The 23,092-nt window shown below is 37.7% G+C and overlaps 1 protein-coding gene across 5 annotated transcripts in view; it reads right to left on the bottom strand.

The window, feature by feature from the left end:
• The window catches only part of LOC127646364 (phospholipid phosphatase-related protein type 5-like), a 71,864-nt gene that overhangs the window by 16,225 nt on the left and 32,547 nt on the right, over window positions 1-23,092 (bottom strand). For 3 of the 5 annotated variants that reach the window (XM_052129928.1, XM_052129926.1, XM_052129927.1), the window contains one exon: window positions 17,991-18,179. The exons of 1 other annotated variant lie outside the window; for it this stretch is intronic. In XM_052129928.1, the coding sequence (XP_051985888.1) occupies window positions 17,991-18,179 (189 nt within the window). Of the gene's footprint in view, window positions 1-17,990; window positions 18,498-23,092 lie in introns of those variants that run through there. One more of the 5 variants, XM_052129929.1, reaches the window with a different exon arrangement.

Raw genomic sequence — 23,092 nt, 5'->3', positions numbered from 1 at the left:
CATAGAGCGCTTGCTGAAGAGCGAAAGCTAATGTGTGTGTGTGCCGGCGTCACTTTTATGCATCTGGTTATGCCGTCACATGTTACGTCATGATGCAACACCAATCAAGATTGGAATAGTTTCATTCATACTTCAGAGGCGCACGCTAAGGAGCGTTCCCCAAAGAGTCGTTTTCAACGACGCAGTGCGAGTTCCCTCGGAAGGGAACTGCGACCAGGAGCCTGCAAAGACGTAAATTAATGTAATCAATACCTTTTCAAGCAGATGGAAAACAGTGTTTACATTATCCAAACAAACCGAACATTGATTTCATTTGACCCTGGGTGCGCACCCAAAGTGCTAGTGTGAAAGCACCCTAAGACGTTTTAAGACTTTTTAAAGATACACAGAAACCCTGACATTAGACCACATAAGACCTCATCTGACCACCAGAGATCACATCAGTCCCCATTAGATCTCATAAGACCACATTAGACCTTATCAGACCCCATCAGACTACATTAGACCTCCTCAGATCCCCTAACGACAACATAACACCCCATTAGCCATCATCTGACACTTTAAAAACCAAATAAGACCCTATAAGACATCTTCAGACCCCCTAGAGACCACATTAGACCCAATAAGAACTCATCAGACCCCTAGAGATCACATCCATCCCTATTAGACTTCATCAAACCACATTAGACCTTATCAGACCCCATCAGACTATATTAGACCACTTCAGACCCCGTTGAGACCACATCAGACTATATTAGACCACATTTTACCTTATCAGACCCCTACACTCTGCCTCACTGAAAAGACCAACTTGAATTTCCATGAAGAACAGGTTGGTTAAAGGTTATATGGTGCTTGTGGACCAGCATAGCCATGCTGTTTACCAGCAAAACATCACCAGAAACTTCTTGACGCTTACTGGTTAAATTAGTTAAGAAGCCTATTAGGGACACAAGCACACCAGCATCCCGTGGTGGGGATAAATATTTAAAATACAACATACTGTATACTGGTAACCAGCTATCTTTTCTGCAGGGTGGTGCACAAACAATAGTTGAAAAACAGTTTTACAGAGTAGAACAGAACAGACTGGACACCAACAGTGCTGGACATTTGACCAGCACTGCAATGCCTTAGGCACTGGCCTGCTTCCCTTCCACCAACCCAATTCTGTCAGTGAAATAGTACTTAAAATATATCTTCCAATGCACAATGACATACAGCAATTAATAATAATTAATTGTACACCTCATTTGCCAATTTCAGGATCAACAAACTTTTGGACACAAAATGTCAAGTTCCTCTGTGATCATGTTGCAGAAAACACAACTCTCTCTTTTGGACCATTTCACATTTATCCACTATTCAAACATGCACACACGCACACGCACACGCACGCACACACACACTTGTAGTGTTTCCATGTTTTATGGGGACTTTCCATAGACATAATGGTTTTTATACTGTACAAACTTTATATTCTATCCCCTAACCCTACCCCTAAACCTAACCCTCACAGAAAACTTTCTGCATTTTTACATTTTCAAAAAACATAATTTAGTATGATTTATAAGCTGTTTTCCTCATGGGGACCGACAAAATGTCCCCACAAGGTCAAACATTTCGGGTTTTATTACCCTTATGGGGACATTTGGTCCCCACAAAGTGATAAATACACTCTCTCTCACACACCCACACACACCCACACACACACACACAACAACTGGCTTTCCTGATCCTCTTGAGACTGGCAGACCACTTAGGATGTTTTCTGGGTGACATGCTCGAGTCTTCCAAGATACAGCAGATCACACTCTGTTGTCATTTTGTTACCATGGCATCAGTATGACAGCTGATACATCCATGGTCCTGCTAATCCAACCCAGATCACAAATAGACAGGCAGCACATCAAATATTAAATTTATTTCCACATGCTGTCAGCAAATTAGAATGTCAACTTAATATTTAGCTGCTGTTACACTAAGATCCAGTACCAGTATGTAATCATTGATCATTTCTGCCATAATTTATCTGGCCACCATTATAGGTATAGATCAACAGTTTTAACAATCTTTTTCTTATATGTTTTTTTTTTGATTATTTATTCATTCTTTTCTATTGTCCTTACAGTGTGTTTCAATATCCGTCATTGGTTATCCTTGGGATTTTGTCCTTCTGTCATTCTGCAGGCATGTCTCCAAGTAGCATGCAAGGAATCTGGATTAGCATCATTCCATTATCTCTGTACCCACTACCAGTTCATTTCTACTCTTTTCTCTCTCCTTCATTATCATGTTTTTTCTCTTTCTTTAAAGTCAACATAAAATCAAAATTGACCCCATTTTCTATCTTATTACATACTTCTAGTCTTATCATGAATGATTAATTGGTGCAAATTATTCTAGAGGTAAATAAATAGTTGTCTTCGTAATCATTCATCAAAAATTTAATAACTTGTTCCACCTCTGCAACATCTTCCTTTTTGACTGACAGCAAACCCTCTTATCTTTTAGTCTCTCCCCTCCAACCATGATCCAATCAGTTCCTGATGGGTACTATTAAGTTCCGGCCTACATTTTTTCACTGAAATACGCCACATTACACTGCATGTTGACTGTAACTCATCTTGAAATCCACACTCCACAGCCTTTTGTCTAATAGTGTACTGTTTACTGAACAAAGGTTTCTTCTCAAAAGGAAGGCTTCAACATCTATAGGCTGGATATCTCGGCTGTCACGTCATCAATATCCGTCGAAGGCCATCTCAATTGTGAGGACACTTGGAAGGCAGCCTTGGTTTGCAGCCTTCGATCACCATATTTTGGAGGATGCATCGGTTGTATCCTTCGTGGCCTTCAATCACCAACAATACCTTGAACGTCCTGAATTATAAAAAAAAAAGTGTAGAAAAAGAACGGTGTGACAGCGGAGGAAGAAACCTTTTTTCTCTTCAAGTTTTATTTGCATTTGCAGCAATGACAATATGTAGAACAATAAAAAATGCAAGTAGTTTAGACAATACAACAAATTAGAAGATCCAAAGCACAAATAAAATAAAATTAATAAAAGGGCAATAAAATGAATTTGGTCTAGGAAGGACACAGACTGAGCAGCACAAAATCTGGTCTATGCTTACCAAAATTCAACCCACTGCCCCCAGTGGCTAAGATGGAAGTATTGTTGACCAGTTTTCAGAAAAATGGCATATATAATATGTAAACTTGTTGGATTATGCATTGACGATATGTTATGCGATTAACCTGTAATATGTCAAAATCAAATTAATTTGTCTTCAAGTATATCTACATCAAGTTTTCCAAGGAACATAAAGTGACATTCTGTAAAATGTTATACAGCATTAAAGGGGTCATGACATGGGTTTTTTTTATTGTATTATTATGTTCCCTTAGGTGCAATTATAGTATTAATATATTTTTTTTTAAGAAAAACTTTTAAAATCTAGTGATTTATGACCTTTTCCCACTCTGTTTCTCATCCTCTGATTCAAACAGTCTGTTTTGGGGGCGTTTTCCATTTAAGACTTCAGTGTTAACGCCCACTGTTATGATTGGCTAACGTCAGTGCCTATGTATCAATTATTGACGCCCCCAGCCAGAACAATATGCAAGTAAACTAAGTAAAAACACTGTGATTATTCATAATGAATGAAACTGCGCTTTAAAAAGTAGTTTAAAGTTTAAAATAGATTACTTACAGTTTGCGTCGTCGTTGTTCCCAGAATAGTCGGCACGGACTTATCTTTGAGCAACAGTTTTCTGGCAAAGCCAGCATCATATTGAGATTTGTTCTCAAAACAGTCATCCTTAAAATGTACAGAACAAACGCTTAAGTTAACACTGCCGTGACTGGGACGTCCGCAAAAAATAAACTGCATCCATTTTTCCCTGACGTCTGGATCTTTCGGCAGCTTATTCAGAGGTTTTGTTTGACCACAGCCAGGAACAGCACATCTGTGTGGCATCGTAATTTTCCTGTGCACAAGTAGTCTCTGTCAGAGCTCGCTGTCCATCGACTGAACACTTGTGAGGCGACGGCGATACTGAAATGAGCGTGAGTTGTCTTGCACTTAAAGCGTAGTTATCTTGTGCTGGAGGCGGTCATATGCAAACGCTGGTACGTCACTTCTAACCGTCACGTCACTTCTAACCATGAATCCAGAACGAGCTGTATTTTGAGCTTGATTAAATAAATGATTCGTTTAGAATGGGGAGGACGTCTTAAAATATTAAACTTGCAGGACGTTTTAATGATACAAAGACCTCTTATATACCAAAAGATCAAGGCAAATTTGGTTTCTCATGTCATGACCCCTTTAAACAAATGTAAATCTAAACAATGTTTGGGCTAAATTAACAAGCTACATGTGCTAAATGACTTCTCAAGTTAGACAAATTATGGGGAGAATGGAGCATTGACACCACTTAAAAATTTTCCCCACTTTCTGCTTTCCAACTCCACTCACTCCCACATAATCTTGTCTCATAATGCCATCGCAAATCAGTTGTCTGTGCAGTTATACTAGCATTTTAAAATCCTGCACCTCTAATCCACCCCATTACCTAGACAGTCATTACATTTGTACATTAAAAGTATACTTTATTAAATCTATAATCTTTTAGGGTTAGACCCAAGATGCAAATAGAAATCTGCATTTTAAACTCCAGAAAACGATAAAAAAAACCTTTATGCAGTAATCACAAACAACTATGATTGGTGCATCCTCAAAAGCGCTGAGAAAAATAACGTGACACGTAACAATGCCATTTGTACACTCTCAAACGATCAGACAATAATTTACACATGACTAATGAAACTGAGAAACTTGAATAGTCATTAAAATGAACATAAAAACATATCTAAATCTAAATTAACTGGGTTGATTCAAAAATCAAAAGTCATAAATGGCACCATAAGGTACAATTGCACGTTACCAATTTTACGGTGTATTTCACAATTATCCAACAACATAATGTGATTGGGTTATTTTGTTTTATAGTAAATTATACAACTGTTAGTTTTGGTACTTGCTTAATTATTGTTACCATAGAAAATCTCCTTGGTACAAATGTGTTGTCAGGTAACAATGTGCTTCATGTGTTAATTTAATCAACTGAATTATATATCATATATATTATAATTAACTCAAGTCAAAATTATTATTAAATATGACTAAATAAACAAAACTACATTGTTACACCAGCAAGTATTATTTAAGTATTAGATAAATTAAAAATAGATTGTTGAGGTAACAATTGCATATTACTGTAGCACTTTTTACAGATAAGTAAAAAAAAACAAAAAAAAAATGAATATAGTATTATAGTAATAAATTACTGACAAATCTGGAAAAATCCTGACAATATTTTTTTATAATGAGGAAAAAATTGAGGATTAAGAATATCACCTGCTCTTATATTTACAACGTTTTACTAAGAACATCAATATACACTCACTTACTGTAGCACTTTATATGGAAGACCTGAACACATGCTTATTCATGCAATTATCTAATCAGCCAATAATGTAGCAGCAGTGCAATGCATACAATCATTCAGATTTGGGCCAGGAGCTTCAGTTTATGTTCACATCAACCATCAGAATGGGAAAAAAAATTTGACCTCAGTGATTCCGACCGCGGCATGATTGTTGGTGCCAGACGGGATGGTTTGAGCATTTCTATAACTGCTGATCTCCTGGGATTTTCACATACAACAGTCTCTAGAATTTACTCTGAATGGTGCCAAAAACAAAAAACATTCAGTGAGCGACATTTCTGAGGACAAAAACGCTTTGTTGATGAGAGAGGTCAACAGAGAATGGCCTGACTTGTTTGAGCTGACAGAAAGGCTATGGTAACTCAGATAATCATTCTGTATAATTGTAGTGAGCAACAGCAGAAGACCACATCGGGCACTTTATTAGGACACAGTTTTCATAATGAAGTGCTCAGTGATTGTAATGTGTAACTCTTCTCACCCACATGAAGACACATGTACTTACACTTACTCTCTCTCTCGCAGAAACACATTTATGGCATACCCACATTCTGGTGAATAGGAGCACACAGTCCCCAAACATGCATGATAAATCAACAGATGTGACATCAGGCAACCACAGTGTCTAAGTGAGCATATTACTGAAGGACGCTGTACACCTACAGTATACAGGGACAAGGCTCTCTTCAGATCAAAGAAAAACAGAGACTGTCCTAGTGCTACCATATTTACCAGAAAAACACACTGCCAAAAGCCCAGAGAGAGATGCATGAATAATTTAAGTGTATTTGTCAGCATTTATAGACTTCATTAGAATGTTGCTAAACTCTACTTTTGTATACTTGGTTAGTGGGTAGAGTACATCCTATACATAATACAATTTTGTAGGGTAAAAAAAAGTCCTTCCATGTGGCAATTTCTAAATTAAGTGGCTTTATTCAAGTAAAAAACAGGATTTAATATGAATTAATCAACCTGAATGCATTGTTACACAAACAAAACATATATTTAAGGGCCATCCCAAGTACATTTAAGGAATAGTCCAACCAAAAAAAGTAATTAATAATTGAATCACACTATATGACTATATTTATAATGCAGAACACAAAAGGATACTTTTGAAAGATATTATCCTTTTTATGAACATGGTTTATAAAGACGGCTCTTTTTAGATGATATATAATACCTGATGCCTTCAACATCACGAATCTGGATCTATCTATTTAAGTCCATTTAAGGATCTTAAAGTGATTCATTTTATTTACAAGTAGGGTTGCAGCGGTATACTGGTCTTACGGTATACCATGGTTTGAAAATGTACGGTTATCAAACCATGTACATTTGCTTATCTACGATATTGAGAAAAAAATGCAACCAGACGGAGAATCTAACACGCGCGTAAGCATCTCCTTTCCTCCTGGTCTGCCTGTCAGACTCGCCAACTTGCGACACAGACACACACACACACAGACACACACACACACACACACACACACACACACACACACACACACACACACACACACACACACACACACACACACACAGCGGAGAAAATGTCAGAGAGAAGCGAGGCGAGGGGGTCTGACATGAGTGTGTGTGAGAGAGAGTTAAAGCAGTGTTTCTCAACTGGTCTATTCAGACTGGGTTGCGGACAGCAGGGAGAGAACAATGCCAAGGTTCTTCCATTGAAGATATTTAGGCGGCCACCCAAGTGATAGACTATTTAGGACTGCCAAGGCAGATTTAATGGTAATCTTGCAAACAGCTTAAGCAGACATGGGCAATTTATGGCCCGTGGGCTGGATCAGGCCCTCCACATGGTTTAATGTGGCTCGCGGCTTTTTTCATTGGATATTTCAGTTAACTTGCATTGGGATGTAACGCGTCTCCACAAGCATTTAACATGCTCAAGGTTGCCAGATAAGAGACGCAACACCCCCAGTTTGAGATTTATACTTGCACAAATTGGAAATATTCCGCCTAATGTTATACTTATTGTGTGCAATCTGGCAACCATGCATGTGAGTGCACTTTTTCTGTCTCTCGCTTTCCCCTTTGAACAAATTTAGCAAACTGTAGAGCAATATTCTGCTCAAGGTAAAGTGTTATACGGCTACTCTGTGTCCATTCTTGAGGCTGCTTGTAATGTTTGGTGCTATTTTGCAGGTAAACCTTCTCAGTGATTAAATTAAATGCAGAAGTAGATCTCGGCATCATTGACATGCAAGCAAAAGCAAGCCAGAGACGAATATGTAAATGTATTTTTTATTTGTGCAATTTAGAAATGTTGAAGTCCCTTCACACCTGTATGTTAATCTAACTCTTGCAGTAATCATTTATCATAGTCATGCAGTCTGTGTTATTCAGTTGTGTGCTGAAAGTCAATACATCGAGGAGACACGCATCATCACACTTTTAGCATGTAAATGGGTAAAGTTTTAGAAAAAAACAAGTAAACTTGCCCGCTTTGCGACAAATGTGAAAAGTTCTATAAATTTGTTTTATTATAACAGACCCCTGATGTAGAGATTGTTAAATTGAATAATAAATTAACAGGGAAGAAGAGATGGTAAAATAAATGTATAAGCTCAGCCTTTATTGAGTTTTTTTAATGCCTGATAGAAAAGTATCTACCTTTGTTGAGCAATACAATATTTTAGGCAATTGCAGAATAGTCTCATTAGTCACAGATACACTTCAGAAAACTTCAGAGTACATAACTATTTCTGGGCTTAAAAGTTACAAAAACCAAATCAATGCAGAACATTGTATCTCAAAAGTAATACAATGTGGCCCCCCCATGAACTACTTAAGCCCGATGTGGCCCCTTTACCAAAAAAGTTAAAAATATTAATAATTACACACCTTTACAAATTTGTTTCAGGATTTTAAATGAGTAAATGTAACTGTTATATTTTGACAAAATGTTATAGTTTCATATGAAATAATCTAAAAGGTAGAATCTATTAGACCTCATTTTATATCAACACAACAGTGGCAGTTTTAGTTAAAGTTTCAAGATGTGTGTCAGCTAGAATTTATTTTCCATAAATACATTAATTTTATTATTATTACTATTATTTAAGACTAGCACACTGACATAACCATGGTAATGAGGAGCCTTTCCTTCTGTGTAATATGTGTATAAATATGTAATATTAGTTAACAAATGGGATAATAATGGGCTCATATAAGTAAATATGCTCTTCAATTTTTAAAAGGGTGAGAGACAACTTCGTGTAGATTTTGTTGTTGACATCAACAACAAAAATAATGTCACTTGATGCATGTCCTTGTACTGGAAAACCATGAACAAAACTATGCAACATAAAAAGAAATGCAACCCAGGATACATTAAATACAGGTTATGTTTAATCTATGGCAGGTCGACACTTGATTTCCAATGTAAAATCTGTCCTGAAGCAAAACCAGTTGAGAACCACTGAGATAAAGTTACAGACAGGAGCAGTCTGACTGTGCTGTCGTGCATCTACAGTATATGTTAACTGTTAATAATCATATAGGACATTACTTTAAAAGCTCACACAGCTGATGTTATTTTTCATTGAGTAGTTAATTTAACATGCTATGATAACATGTAAACTAACATGCTTTAGTTATATAACATATTATATATTTAGTTATAGTCACATGCTATTTTTTATCATCTTTATAATTCTGTTTATTTTAATTCTGTTAGTTTTCTTATTTTTTCTATTTATTTTATTTTCAAAAGGGAGACTTTTTTTTTTTACACATACTTCAATAAAATAAATGGTTTCAATTATACTAAAGTGTTTGCTCAAAAATAAATAAATATATAAATAACCCTTCTGTTTTCACTGATAATACTAATTGTGTAATACCGTATACCGTTATATTTTCTGAGACGGTTATCATACCGTGAAAATCTCATACCGTTGCAACCCTATTTACAAGTAGATCACATTTCACAAAAGAAGCCACATTTTATACTTGGCATTTAAATTTTTCCTACATGGTTTCTTACATCAAAAACAATCAAATTTAATATTACAAGTACACCCTTACAAATAAACAACCTTTACAATTTTTAGTGCATGAATCATATGGAATACTTTTATGGTGTCTCTTTTGTCATTTGTGGAGCTCAAAAGCCACCTTGAGAACAGTGTAACCAACTCCACACAAAACAGGAGACAAACATGAATGGTACAGCAAACAACAAACCAAAAAAGCCATCGTTCACTCATCCCCCTTCCTAATAAAATCCAAATTCATAAAGACAGACACCTCCTGCAAGAGTTTGAAAGCAGAAGTTATCAGCGGCAGAGGGTAAAGGATAATTACTGTGATGTCATTCAGCCCCTGATAATCTATGCAGGGTCTAAGTGTGCCGTCCTTCTTCTCCAAGAAGAAGAACCTGCAGGAGAAGAGGAAGAGCAGATGAGACCAGCTGCTAAAGAATAATTAACATACCTGTTCATGGCCTCCCTCTTGGGGCCAGAAAGTGAAAAATAAAACAGCATTAAGGCGGAGGTGCCCGGATGCAATTCAATAGCCTAGTCATACGGGCAATGAGGAGTAAAGGTATAGGTGTGGGATCGGCTGAATACCGCCCTCAAGTCGTGATACTCCTGTGGAATGCCCGAAACATCTGCCGGCTCATCCTGCAATGAAAAACTAGACTGGACAGGGGAGACAGCAGAGTTAAGACAATGTGAAGAACAGAAAGAGCTGCAAGACAAAACAGAATTGGTTGATCAGTCTATGTGAGGGTTATGTGTTACCAACCATGGACCGGGGTAGTAGGAGACCAGATGAGGAGGAAGGACAGCTGCCAGAATGATTTCCGGAGACCACGGTGACAGGTCTAGTGGCATGTGTCATTACTGATAAGGGAGTGCCACTGAGAGTGTGGGCTGTGATGGGTTCCTTCTGTCGGCATATTGGAAGCCCCACCTAAAAGCTAAATCAGATTCGAAAAAGTTCCCCTCAGAGCCGGAGTCCACCAGAGCCAAGATCACTTGGCTTTAGGAAACACTCAGTAATCGGACCGGGAGGAGGGCGCGAAGTCCGGGAGCTTTGTCCAGGGGAGTTGTGCTCGTCAGTAACCCCCTACCTAATAGCATTGAGAGATAAACGCCCTGACAGATCCCTCGCATGTCTAACCTGCTCGCAGAGGAATGGGAAACAGTTGACGGGGGAGGACGTAAATCCTGTACCGTAGTGGGAACAGGTGGGAGGCGCCGTAAGCTCAGCAATCTGTGAAGTCATCACATATCATGATGCGACGCGGATATCTGGTCCTGGTGTTGGCCAAGTAAAGCCCCTTGCTGGGTCAAAGCGGAACGAATTGTGCTCTCCTCCACTGGGTCCATAATTGGCTAGCTTATTCTGTCATGAATGCTGCGGAAATAATAAAAAAAAATAATAAAGCCAGGCTGGCGAAGAGGGTGTGTTCGTCATTAGGTGTTGTAGTGGAAGTCCATAAAGATCTGCTGAAGATTGATGAGATGCAAAGCAACACCCAAGACTCAAGCTCCCTGACACAGGGGCAGGTAATACAAGGAATCCTCTTGGGGAGCGACCAACAGGGCAATAGCGATTTGTAGGGTAAACACCACCTCGAGAACAGTGCAACCAAAATCACACTAAACAGGAGACAAACGTGAATGGTACAGCAAACAACAAACCAGCAAACAAACAGGGGAAATGCATGGGATGAAATAGATGAAGACAGGTGGAACGAGTAAGAAATCTATTAACGCAATTGACGCCTCCCCGGGAGCGATCAGCGTTCCCATGGAAAGGCCGATTATGCTCACCGACGCCACCTGTGAAACATGAGGGAGAGAAAACAAACAGAATGAACCGGAAAACGCCGGAGCCATGACACTGAGACTCGGGCTCTATTACTATGGAAACCAGGAAGGAATCATGTTCACAACAGTGGTGAGTGCGATTTGGATGACATTTTCCTCCTCTGATGATTAGGTTTAGCGTTGGGGTTTGAGTTAGGGAGTAGGGTTACTAAAATATGCATTCCTCTGGAATGAATTACATAATTTACAGTCTTATGGCACAACCCTGTGGACATTTCACCCTAAAAACACTTCCAGCTTCGGCCAATGGGGGCAGTATTTTAAATTTTGGCAAGCACAGACCGATTTAAGCAGTAGAGTTTTCAACGTCATAAACGCCAAATTCACAGGGTGCATCTCAATTAGCTCCATATGTCGTTGTAACGGTTACCCTGTCTTGTCTCACTGTTGCCCTTTGTTTGTAATTTTGTCACTTTTGTTATTCCTTAGTTTTCACTTTTGTCACCCTTGTACCTCCATAGTCTTGTTTTCCCTCGTGTTCACTGTTCATTGTTTTCACCTGCCCTTGTTAATTTGCCTTTGGTTTCTGTTAATCACCTTGTCACCTAGTTTGTGTTCTGTTTGTTCATTGGCCCCTTTTTCCCATGTTTTTGTATTTATATCCTGGTTTTTGGTTTAGTCCTGTTCTGTCGTTGAATGCTGTTGTACGTAGTTTGTGCTCGCTCCCATGCCTGTGTTCCAGTTCCTGTGTTTTCGTGTTTTGTTTTCATTTGCCCATCGTGGTAGTTTTGTTTAATCCATGCCTGTGTTCCCAGGTTCCAGTTCCTGTGTTTTCGTGTTTTGTTTTCATTTGCCCATCGTGGTAGTTTTGTTTATTCATGCCTGTTTGTTTCCTTTAATCAATAAACCCGCATTTGGATCCTCATCCCTTGTCTGACTCCGACCTCATTCGTTACAGTCGTGAACTAGTATACTGTAAACAAGAATTCGAGCAATGGCAAGTGTACTGATCAACTGAACCTTGGGACACTTATGACTCAATTACCGGTGACAGAATTATGAGGTTGCACTTTTAAACGCAGCTGGAAATAATCAACAACACCGCTGTATAAATGACACTATCATGCGTTTTTGTTGTAGATATTAAAATGGTTGGTATTTACAAGTGTTTTTATGAAAAATAAATGACAAATTAAGAAATAAATATACAAAAGGAGTGTATTTTTAATCTTTTTATAACAACTCTAATATTCAAAAGACTGTTTCCCTTTTATGAACATTATGGATTACATTTTATTATCTTTTAAAGAGAAAATGAGGCTGACAATATATTTACACTTGCGCTCATCCTCAAACATCTTAAGACATTTCTGGTAAGGGAACATAATTAGCAACGATGCTCCCTGGTTTAAAATTATGGGAAAAATTTGGGGTAGCGAACATTTCAGTGCACCAGATCGATTTTGCGATTGTAAGCCCTCTGTCTGGGTACAAACGTGTGTTTACAGCAGAAAGAGCAGCGTCGTTTAAGAAGGGAAGAACTGACAGTTTTTCTTATTCACTATCACCGTTTCCAGATTCTACTCACAGCAAAATATAGATACCTTCAACCGCCCACAAGCACTCTCCAAGAACCCACACACTCACTTGCGCACGCACACACACACACAGCGCAGATACGGATGCTCACAATCATCGTCAAGACAAAGAGATAGTAGGCGTAGTGACACACAAAGGGAGCTTGCACACACACAAACACTGCATGTGTTTGTGCATGTGAGTTCCTATAGAGATATGTTTAAGGGAGTCATTTTTCACACCAAAATTTAAAAGTAAAATATAACACCCATCCACATAGATCCCTAAAAACACACACTTGTTTTCTTAGTGAGGAATTCACTCATGTTTCACTATATTAGTGAGGTGTGTGTGTTGGCAGGTGACCCTGTGTGTGCTGCATTCAGCTCCATGTGCATGAACTGATGGTGAGGATTTTTTTAACTACTTCTGCTCTGATTTTGCACAGATGAGAAATGTGAATGTGTATAAAATATTTTAATGTGAAGAAAGCCCTTCTGATATCAGATGCTGTGGTATTTCACCATCTGCTTGTGTGATGTTGGCTGAGGCCGACATTAATTCATCCTCCCTCTGATAATGTATCACTTGACACCACTGGGAAATCTGAATTTTTTCCAGGCTAACTAAATCGAGACTCTTGGCTGAAGCATTGACCCCTTGAAGTTGCCATTCATAGCTCTGCATTGCATTGTAGACATCTGACATCGTTAATGTCACTTAGGTTTGTCTGACCTAAATAATAATGACAAAATGTCTTGATCGCATCCAGAAAGGAGAGCGAGCACCTGGAGCTCTTATTCCTGACACTGTAAAGCCGAAAACATACTCTATGCAAGTACATGAACACAGACGTTACCACTTTCACAACCTCAATTTGGTGCATTTCTCTGGCAAGCTAACTATTGTCATGGCAGAGCAACAGTTTGAAGAAAATATTGCTGAGCAAGTAAGTTAAAGTCAATATATTTATAGCAACTTACCAGAATAATAACACATCCAGTTTAATGGCACAGACTTGTGAAGGTAACTCTGTCACCCCCTTGAGTACTGAGGTTTGTTCCTGCCACAGTAACCCAAGAACGCAGGTTAAGCATGTTCAACTGAACCACGCATTGGCAATAAATTGACCAAGCACTTGCATCTGCATAAAGGTTATTGACCCAACAAATAAGGTTGTCCGATGTGACAAAAAATTTAAATATTTACAAAAATCAGATTTAAAACAAATATCAAATTTTTAGACATTAAATATTTGAATTTTTAAGTTAAGAATATCAAGAAGTCTTCTTGTAGCTGCAAGAAATGACCTGAACCAAATGTGCCTTTTCATTAAAATGTCAAAATACTGATATATAATGATATAACAAAATTAGGATTTGTTTTTAAAACTTCACACGCAGTCTTGTGGGTCTAAAGAAATGTTCTCCGTTTTATGATTTGTGTCACATGACAACAAAATTACTACCTACATGTTGGTTTCACCACTTGACTTTGATTTGGTGGACAAATGTTTTTTTTAAAATATTAAATATGTTTTTAAAATAAAATAGTTTAAAAGAAATAATAAAAGATAATTCAGCAAAACACATGCCAACATATTTTTTGAAGAAATTCAGCTTTTACTTACTCTTTTGATTTTTTAACTGACTCCGGACGGTTACACCTGTTGGATTATACATGCAGAAGAATTGAAACGACATGAATTGAATCTAGGATTTACCCAATCTTAATCCTGGAATTCCACAACATCATAAATGAAAAACTTCAGGTGCCAGTAAGTCTCACATCTGGCTAATAAAACTAACAAAGATCTAGTTTAGAAAAAACTTGTCTAGATCCCATATGACTTGAAAACTTCTCTGCAAAGAGGCCCTAAGTTCAAAGATCGAAGCAATAAAAAAGGCAGAACACACACTCTTGGAGTTCCCAATATAAACCAGTTTGCTACACTTAGGCTCATCAGATCGCGTGACGGCGTGATCATTGTTCAGCAAACAGCATCTTAAAAAGGACATTCCCTAATCCAGAAAGTCACAGTTCTTTGCTGAATCAATCCTATAAAATATACAAGACCGTATGGACCCACACACAATGCCTAGTCTTGCTAGGTAATTCTGAAAATTGCTTTGAACTGTGGTAACTTGTATAACTGACAAATTAATCATTATAGCCTGATATACCTCTTTAAAATGTGTGTAATGTTTCATCCATGTTGTATAACCAATTAATTGACCAGTATGATTTTGTAACCAGAAATGTTCATGTTTTGTTAACTACACGTATAATATCCATGAAATAAATGTCATGTTTAGTATGTAAGCGTTCGCTGGCATATGCAGAGAAAGCTGATGATAATGAATATCATATCTCTTGTACCATTGTCAAGATATTTAAGTTTGTGATTAAATATGCACTATTTTTGAGCGGGAGATTTATACAAATCTGAAACAAAGGAACATAAATCAACTGTCAGAAAAGACAGCCCAGTTGACCATGTGACTCTGAAAAGTCACTTCTGATTGGCGCAACACCTTTGGGGATGCGGCCAATTTCAAATCAAATGTTTCCAAACAGGAAGAACACGCGCTCTTCCTCTTATCTCTTCAGTCTCTTCTCTGGCCGTCTTCCCTCGCTGCTTGTCTCTCCTGCTCTTCGGACTGCTCAGACTTTGCTCTGACTCTTCCCTCGTGGTCTTCTCGGGATCTCGTCCATGCCATGTGAGGTCCAAGGAAACTCGACGTCCCGAGAAAGCTCTATGGTTCACACACCCATGAGAAGACCTCTCTTCAAAGCCAACCTCAGACAATAACTTCGATCTTACAGAGGTCCAAAACATTAACGGAACGAACTTTCAACAAAGAACCAAGCAACACAATGAACGCAAGGAAACACCACTACACGCAAGTGCATCTCCAATATTGTGTTCAAAGTGCTGGTGTATTTATTAAATACATTGGGTAATCCGGTAGCAAATCGATGTAGACTCAAAGAAGGATAAATGGTTCTTAAGATATTGTCAACAGACTCCATAAAGATCATTTTCACTGTATTGATCATTTATTTCACATTCTGTCACTTTTCTCACCAACCTGTCTCATGTATATATATGTGTTAGATTATATTTAGGTTTAGAATAGTAATAAAGTTTGTCTGTGTTAAAAGATGATGTGACTGTGGTATATTTTGATAAATTATCTCATCCCTGTTTCTTTGAAGCTAAAGATTTATCTTCAAATCTGTACCTAAATACCTGTGATATTATTTTCAATAAGCCATGAGAATAATATCACTCCAATAAGTGAATTAATCCTATTTCACTTATTAAAGCTAATTCCTTACAGTAGAAATTATGAGCGGATACAACGATACGTTGTATTACGATTTTAATGGTTTAGAATGTATTCAGACAAATAATCGAGTTATTTGTCATTTATCTAATTTATAATGGTTGTCGAATGCGACTAATTCCGTTATAAATTTAATTACCTAATAATGTACACTAAGGACAGTTTAATTTAGTTCATAGCTCACATATTTCAAGACCATAAATTCCTTTCTAAATTTAGCATACCAAATATCCTTTCATATAATGGTGTGAGAATCAGGGCACTTTAATGTTCCCTTCTAAATGTCCATACCAAATATCCTACGCACCACATTACATTTTTTTACTTTAAGCCCCAGAAAAAATTATCAAAATAATTTGAAGTCAGTAATTGAAACCATGTTCATCATAGAAGAGGGTTATTTACGTAATTTGGATATATTCAGTATATATACAAATATATATTATATATTATATTCAAGTATTATATAGTATATTCAAGTACAAAATAATTGTGTGAATTACATTTAAATTTATTTTTTATTAATTTATTAGACGTGGACAACAAAATGAGGGTCAAGTCATTGACCCATGAGCATACTTGTGTAAAATTATGTTTCAAGCCCTACTCACTGCAAGTTAGTGTTGCATTCTCAACGTTAGTGCAAGGGGTGCTTTAGCAGACATTAGTGTGTGAACTGTGCGTTAGTGCTAGTGTGTGTCAAGTCAACAACTGTAATAGGGGAGCAACAGTTTGAAGAATATTGCTGAGCATGTAAGTAACACTACAGTAACACAAGAATGCATGTTAGTAATGCAAGTTCAGCTGAACCGTGCACTGCTCATGCATTGGCCAAGTGCTCAGGTCTACCATTCCATACTTGTGGAAGGTGTGTTTCTGGCCAAATAAAGTAAAAAATAGGTCATAAACATACTCTACTCAAATACGTGAAGGCTACATATAGGCTTCACATGTGTATTAGCAGTTAGCACAAATGTGAATTAGGCGATATTAGTCGTCTTCCCTGGACAGTTCTCTCAACTGTCATGACAAAGCAACAACTTAAAGAGAATCTTGCCATCCTACGTTGGAAATCTGGCCAGTGGGCAGCCATTTTCTATGTAGGTAAGGGATGCAATTACATCTCCAATCTATTTGAATGGAAAAGACCGTAATCTCCAAAACTTAATGCCAGTTTGGCGATTCAAACATTTGAAAGTAAATGTATTGTCCCCTTGAGTATTGAGGTTTCTTACTGCCATAGTAACAGAAAAAACAACTCATATTAAGTGCATACAACAGGACCACACGATTGCAATGCATTGGCTTGGCACTGACATCTGCTTTTGCACACTTGTACAGAGTATGTTTCTGGCCATACAGGTAATATTATTGACAAAGGCACATTTGCATTTTATAAATTTTCTACAGTAAACTGCTAATTAAACAATTTAAATTCCAATATAGTCAAACAAATTTTGGCCAATGCTAGCACAAGTTGGCTATAAGCTGGTTATTGATGCAGGTAGACAAGTCTGACAAACAACATTCTGTTTTTTCACCAGCGCTTTTTCTAATTATATAATCTAAATAAGAAAAAGACAGCAAATAAACTGTGAATTACTAAAGCTTAAAATGCATCAATTACGTTCACAATCATTCATACCAAAACACACTCACTAATGATCCCACACGGCGACACACAGACACACACACACTCACAGAAGTGCGAATTTATGAATGGCATTAAAACTCTTACGGTGACGGTGGGGATGGCGGTGACCAGCGAATAGACCAGCACTGGAGCAGCTTTGCTGTCATCTTCAGGTCCAGGATTTGGCTTGGAGAAGGCTTTATCAAAGCAGAAGAACCCTTGGATGTGCACCGGGAACGTGTCCGTATACTCAAAGTAGTATGCCAGGAGAACTGTTCCGGCCATGATCACCAGCTGGAAATAGAACATGGTTCCAGTTTAGATCCTACAATCCGTGCTAGAACGCAGATGATGGGGTTGGAATGAAACGGAGGCTGGATTCGGAATCTTCAGATGAGCGTAGGAACGAATATTAGAAAATAAAGTAAAAAATCCCCCCCTGAGAGAAGTGACAAAATATTATGTGCTGTGAATGAACGAGTGAAGGCAGCATGAAAGGAAACTCAGAAAACGGCTAGAATCCCTTCAGCTGTGCCTATATATAGAAATAAAAGAAGAGTCATGGAAGACACAAATAAAGAAATGCATTCCATGATAAAGAAAAAAGACAGATGACAATGATCGAGGGAGAGAATAAAAATAGGGGAGGAGGGAAAGAGATGGCAACATTAAAGAGAGAGAGGTAGGAGGGATGGGAGAGAGAGAGAGAGAGAGAGAGAGAGAGAGAGAGAGAGAGAGAGAGAGAGAGAGAGCGCGAGCATCCTTGGGTGGGAGATCAGAGAAAGAGAGAGAGAAAGGGGGGCGTGTGCATCTGTGCTAACAGCGGGAGAGGAAATGGGTATATCGCTAGAAGTAAAATATACTTTTTCATTTGAGGCAGCAAAGATGAATAATAGCTTGATTTGTATTATGAGAAATAACGTTTCACACTTGTAATTTTGAAAGGTGGTTATCGACGCTTTTTACCTGGGGTTATGAAACCCTGCTCCGGAAAGTGTTAGCATCGCATTTTGGTGCCAAAGCTATATAGTGTAAAAACGATGCTGTGTTAGAATGTCACAGGAAGTTGTTTAGCTAATCATATAAAGCTTCAGTGCTTACCTCATTTAATATTTATGCTCTTTATTCAGCCTCTGAAACTTTTATGCTGAAACTTTTCAAACGTGGTGTGTTTTCGTTCTCCATCTGAGGGAAAACAGTAATGTTGAACAGTGATGGCATACTCGATAACTGCCGTGATAAAGAGACAGTATTCACATTGAATACCAAGGATTACTTATGTACCATGCGTTAAGTATGATCAGTGTGAAACATGAAACAGGATAACCCAGGATCCTGATTACCCAGGGTTAAGGATGACCTGGGTTAACTATTTTAAGTGTTAAAAGCCTGTTATTGTGGTGGTTCTTAAGGGAGCAAATGTTTATATATATAAAAAACAGTAATAAAAAATGCTACAATTTATGAACAAGTTCCATTACTTGTAGTTTCGAGTGTCAAGACATATTTGCTGTGATTAAACTAGAAAAAGTTCATGCTACTGTATGTTATGTTCGATAATAGTTTTTCTAACATACCTATAGGGTTGTGAGGGTTATTTTTGAAATGTATTCCACTACAGATTACAGAATACATGCTGTAATATTAAATTTGCAATGTATTCCATTAGATTACTCAAGGTAATGTAATCTAAATACTTTGGATTACTTCTTCAGCACTGCTAGATTTTTTTTTCACTTGTTTTGATTATAAAAACTGCCATAGGCCTACAGTAAGACAAAATACACATGCTGAAAATACATTCTCTGAACAGCCTAAAATATCTTGTGTAGTGTTGTTTCTAAAACAAGATCAATCAAATTGATCTTGTTTTAAAGATTTTTATATATTTTACTTGAAAACGATACAAAAAATATTTTTTAGTAATTTTAGTAATTCATAATTAGTGTTTCACCGCTGTTCAAATGCACTTTATGTATAAATGTTTTCCATCTGAAAGGATTAAATATTAAATGAAACAAATGCAAATAAAATGCACAGAAATCTCTTCAGTAATCAAAATACTTTTTGAATGTAACTGTATTCTAATTACCAATCATTTAAATTGTAACTGTTGTGGAATACAGTTACTTATATTTTGTCTTTTAAATACATAATCCCATTACATGTATTCCATTACTCCACAACCCTGCTTACCTAATAGTTCTTACTACAAAAATGTGGGAGTTTGTACCTCTAATACTTTAAAGAAGTAATGAGACACCAAAATGTAGTTCTCAAACATGTCTCCCTTATCTGAAACATCTATTTAAAGGTATTTTAGAACTCCAGGACAGGTTTGTCAAGGGGAAAAAAAGCCAATTTACACTGCGCAACAACATATGTCTTAGTATTTTCACGTTAACTTGAGCTAGATTTTTTTTTAAATTTATAATTCATAATTTAGAATCTATTAAATTCTAAGAGAGAGAAAACAAGAGAAATGGAGCAAGAAGGATTGAAATTGATGGCAACAATGTAAGAGCATTTGCATGCAAGTATAGATGCACTGTGTGTGCACACAAACATGATGACATATTGGACCTATAACCCTCTTATGTCAGGTTTTCCATTAATGTCCTATGAAACATTAACATGCTGTAGCTCAGCACAGCCTCAATGTGCTGACATTCAGACTTATTTATAGACAAATTTCAAATGATTTCTATATCGCCCTGGTCCAAAACTCATTATTGCAGCCTTTGTCATTGAAACAAAAATGTCAAATTTTTCAAATGCTACATTGAACAGTCAATAGACACATTTTTTGATTTGCTTCCTAAACAGGCCAACCACTTCAAACAATGTCTTCCTACTGTTATGCACAGATATATTTTGTAAATAATTCATTCATTCTAAGGACACAGTGCCATTTGAATGACCACTGTTATATACAGTATCTCACAAAAGTGAGTGCACCCCTCACATTTTTGTAAATATTTGATTATATCTTTTCATGTGACAACATTGAAGAAATGACACTTTGCTACAATGTAAATAAGTGAGTGTACAGATTGTATAAGTGTAAATATGCTGTCCCCTCAAAATAACTCAACACACAGCCATTCATGTCTAAACCGCTGGCAACAAAAGTGAGTACACCCCTAAGTGAAAATGTCAAAATTGGGCCCAATTAGCCATTTTCCCTCCCCGGTGTCATGTGACTCGTTAGTGTTACAAGGTTTCAGGTGTGAATGGGGAGCAGGAGTGTTAAATTTGGTGTCATCGCTCTCACACTCCCTCATACTGGTCACTGGAAGTTCAAAATGGCACCTCATGGCAAAGAACTCTGAGGATCTGAAAAATTATTGTTGCTCTACATAAAGATGACCTAGGCTATAAGAAGATTGCCAAGACCCTGACACTGAACTGCAGCATGGTGGCTAAGACCATATAGCAGTTTAACAGGACAGGTTCCACTCAGAACAGGCCTCGCCATGGTCGACCAAAGAAGTTGAGTGCACGCGCTCAGCATCATATCCAGAGGTTGACTTTGGAAATAGACGTATGAGTGCTGCCAGCATTGCTGCAGAGGTTGAAGGGGTGGGGGGTCAGCCAGTCAGTGCTCAGACCATACGGGGCATCCTCAAATGGAAGGTGGAGGAGCACAAGGTCTCTATCATCCACCAGCTCCGTGATGTCGTAATGGACTGGAAGAGGACTCAAGTGGCAACCTGTGAAGCTCTGGTGAACTCCATGCCCAAGAGGGTTAAAGCAGTGTTGGAAAATAATGGTGGCCACACAAAATATTGACACTTTGGGCCCAATTTTGACATTTTCACTTAGGGGTGTACTCACTTTTGTTGTCAGCGGTTTAGACATGAATGGCTGTGTGTTGAGTTATTTTTAGGGGACAGCAAATTTACACTGTTATACAAGTTGTACAATCACTTCTTTACATTGTAGCAAAGTGTCATTTCTTCAATGTTGTCACATGAAAAGATATAATCAAATATTTACAAAAATGTGAGGGGTGTACTCACTTTTGTGAGATATTTATATACACAAATATATGTGCAGTAAGTTATTTATTTTGGAATATCATACAGTACATAAAATATCCCTATTACCTGACAGATGTCACTGAAATAGGGGTGCTGACTCCTGGTAAACCCCACTTATCTCTGTAAACGGTGAAAAAGTAAGGGAGCTGCCCAAACCTTTTTAAGCCATTCCAAAAACTAACCATCAAAATCTCCTTTTGAATTATTTTGCACTTTCTGTTCAACTCAGATGATGTGGATCTTTCTGACATCATATTTAAGGGAGTGACATCTTATTTTTTTACCACATGGTTCAAACAGAGGTAAGTTCCCCAACAGACTTTATCAGTATTTCATTATGTTTACTATAATACTTGCTTTGTCAAGCTAAAGTTCAACTCTGTTATGGGAGAAACTCTGTTATGGGAGAAATCAAAGTGATCAATTATTAATAATAGAAACCCTGTATCATTTAAGTCCATTGTGAATGTAACGGTTGGTTTATTGGGTTATGCTGGATTTATAAAAAGACACACTAAATCTGAGTGATTTCAGATTTTCCTCAGTTCAATCATGACAACTCACTGAAAGATTTAGCATGTTAATGCGGGTATGACAGATTGATGGGATATTGGTCTTGGCGGACTAGATCTGCTATGCTGCTGCTGCTGCAGAGCAAGTACAGAGACTTGCTACTACCAGAACGCACACAGATATGCTGAGTTAGTCATGTGGATATGCTGCTGCACAATTAGATTTAAATAGACTCCCATGTAGCTGATCTAGACAAGTGAAGCTGTGGAGGAGGAGGGTTCCGCAGAAAACTCTAGCAGCATGTTGCAGTGAAACCGGCTTACTTGCAAACTCAGCTAAGAGAGGCTTGATTGGCTACCAATTATGTCTACAATTATTGATCTACAATTATGTCTACAGTGCCCAATGCGTTTTTCTATGTTGTGAAATGCTGAGGGATTCCAAAGCCTGAACAACCTGATCAATGAAGGCCAGTTCTGTTCCTGACTCACCCTGGACTCAATGAAAAGGATAAATGCAAAATTCCATCATCCATCAGTGCTTGATTCCATGTTAAACAATTCTACAAATCCACTTCACAAAGCTCTTTAATAGACCATTGGCTAGTTTTTGCTTCACTCTTGCTCTATAAGAGACACTACTGAGATCTTT

Source organism: Xyrauchen texanus, chromosome 7 (assembly GCF_025860055.1).
Source record: "Xyrauchen texanus isolate HMW12.3.18 chromosome 7, RBS_HiC_50CHRs, whole genome shotgun sequence".
NCBI lineage: Eukaryota > Metazoa > Chordata > Actinopteri > Cypriniformes > Catostomidae > Xyrauchen > Xyrauchen texanus.
This window is presented reverse-complemented; position numbering and strand designations above follow the sequence as displayed.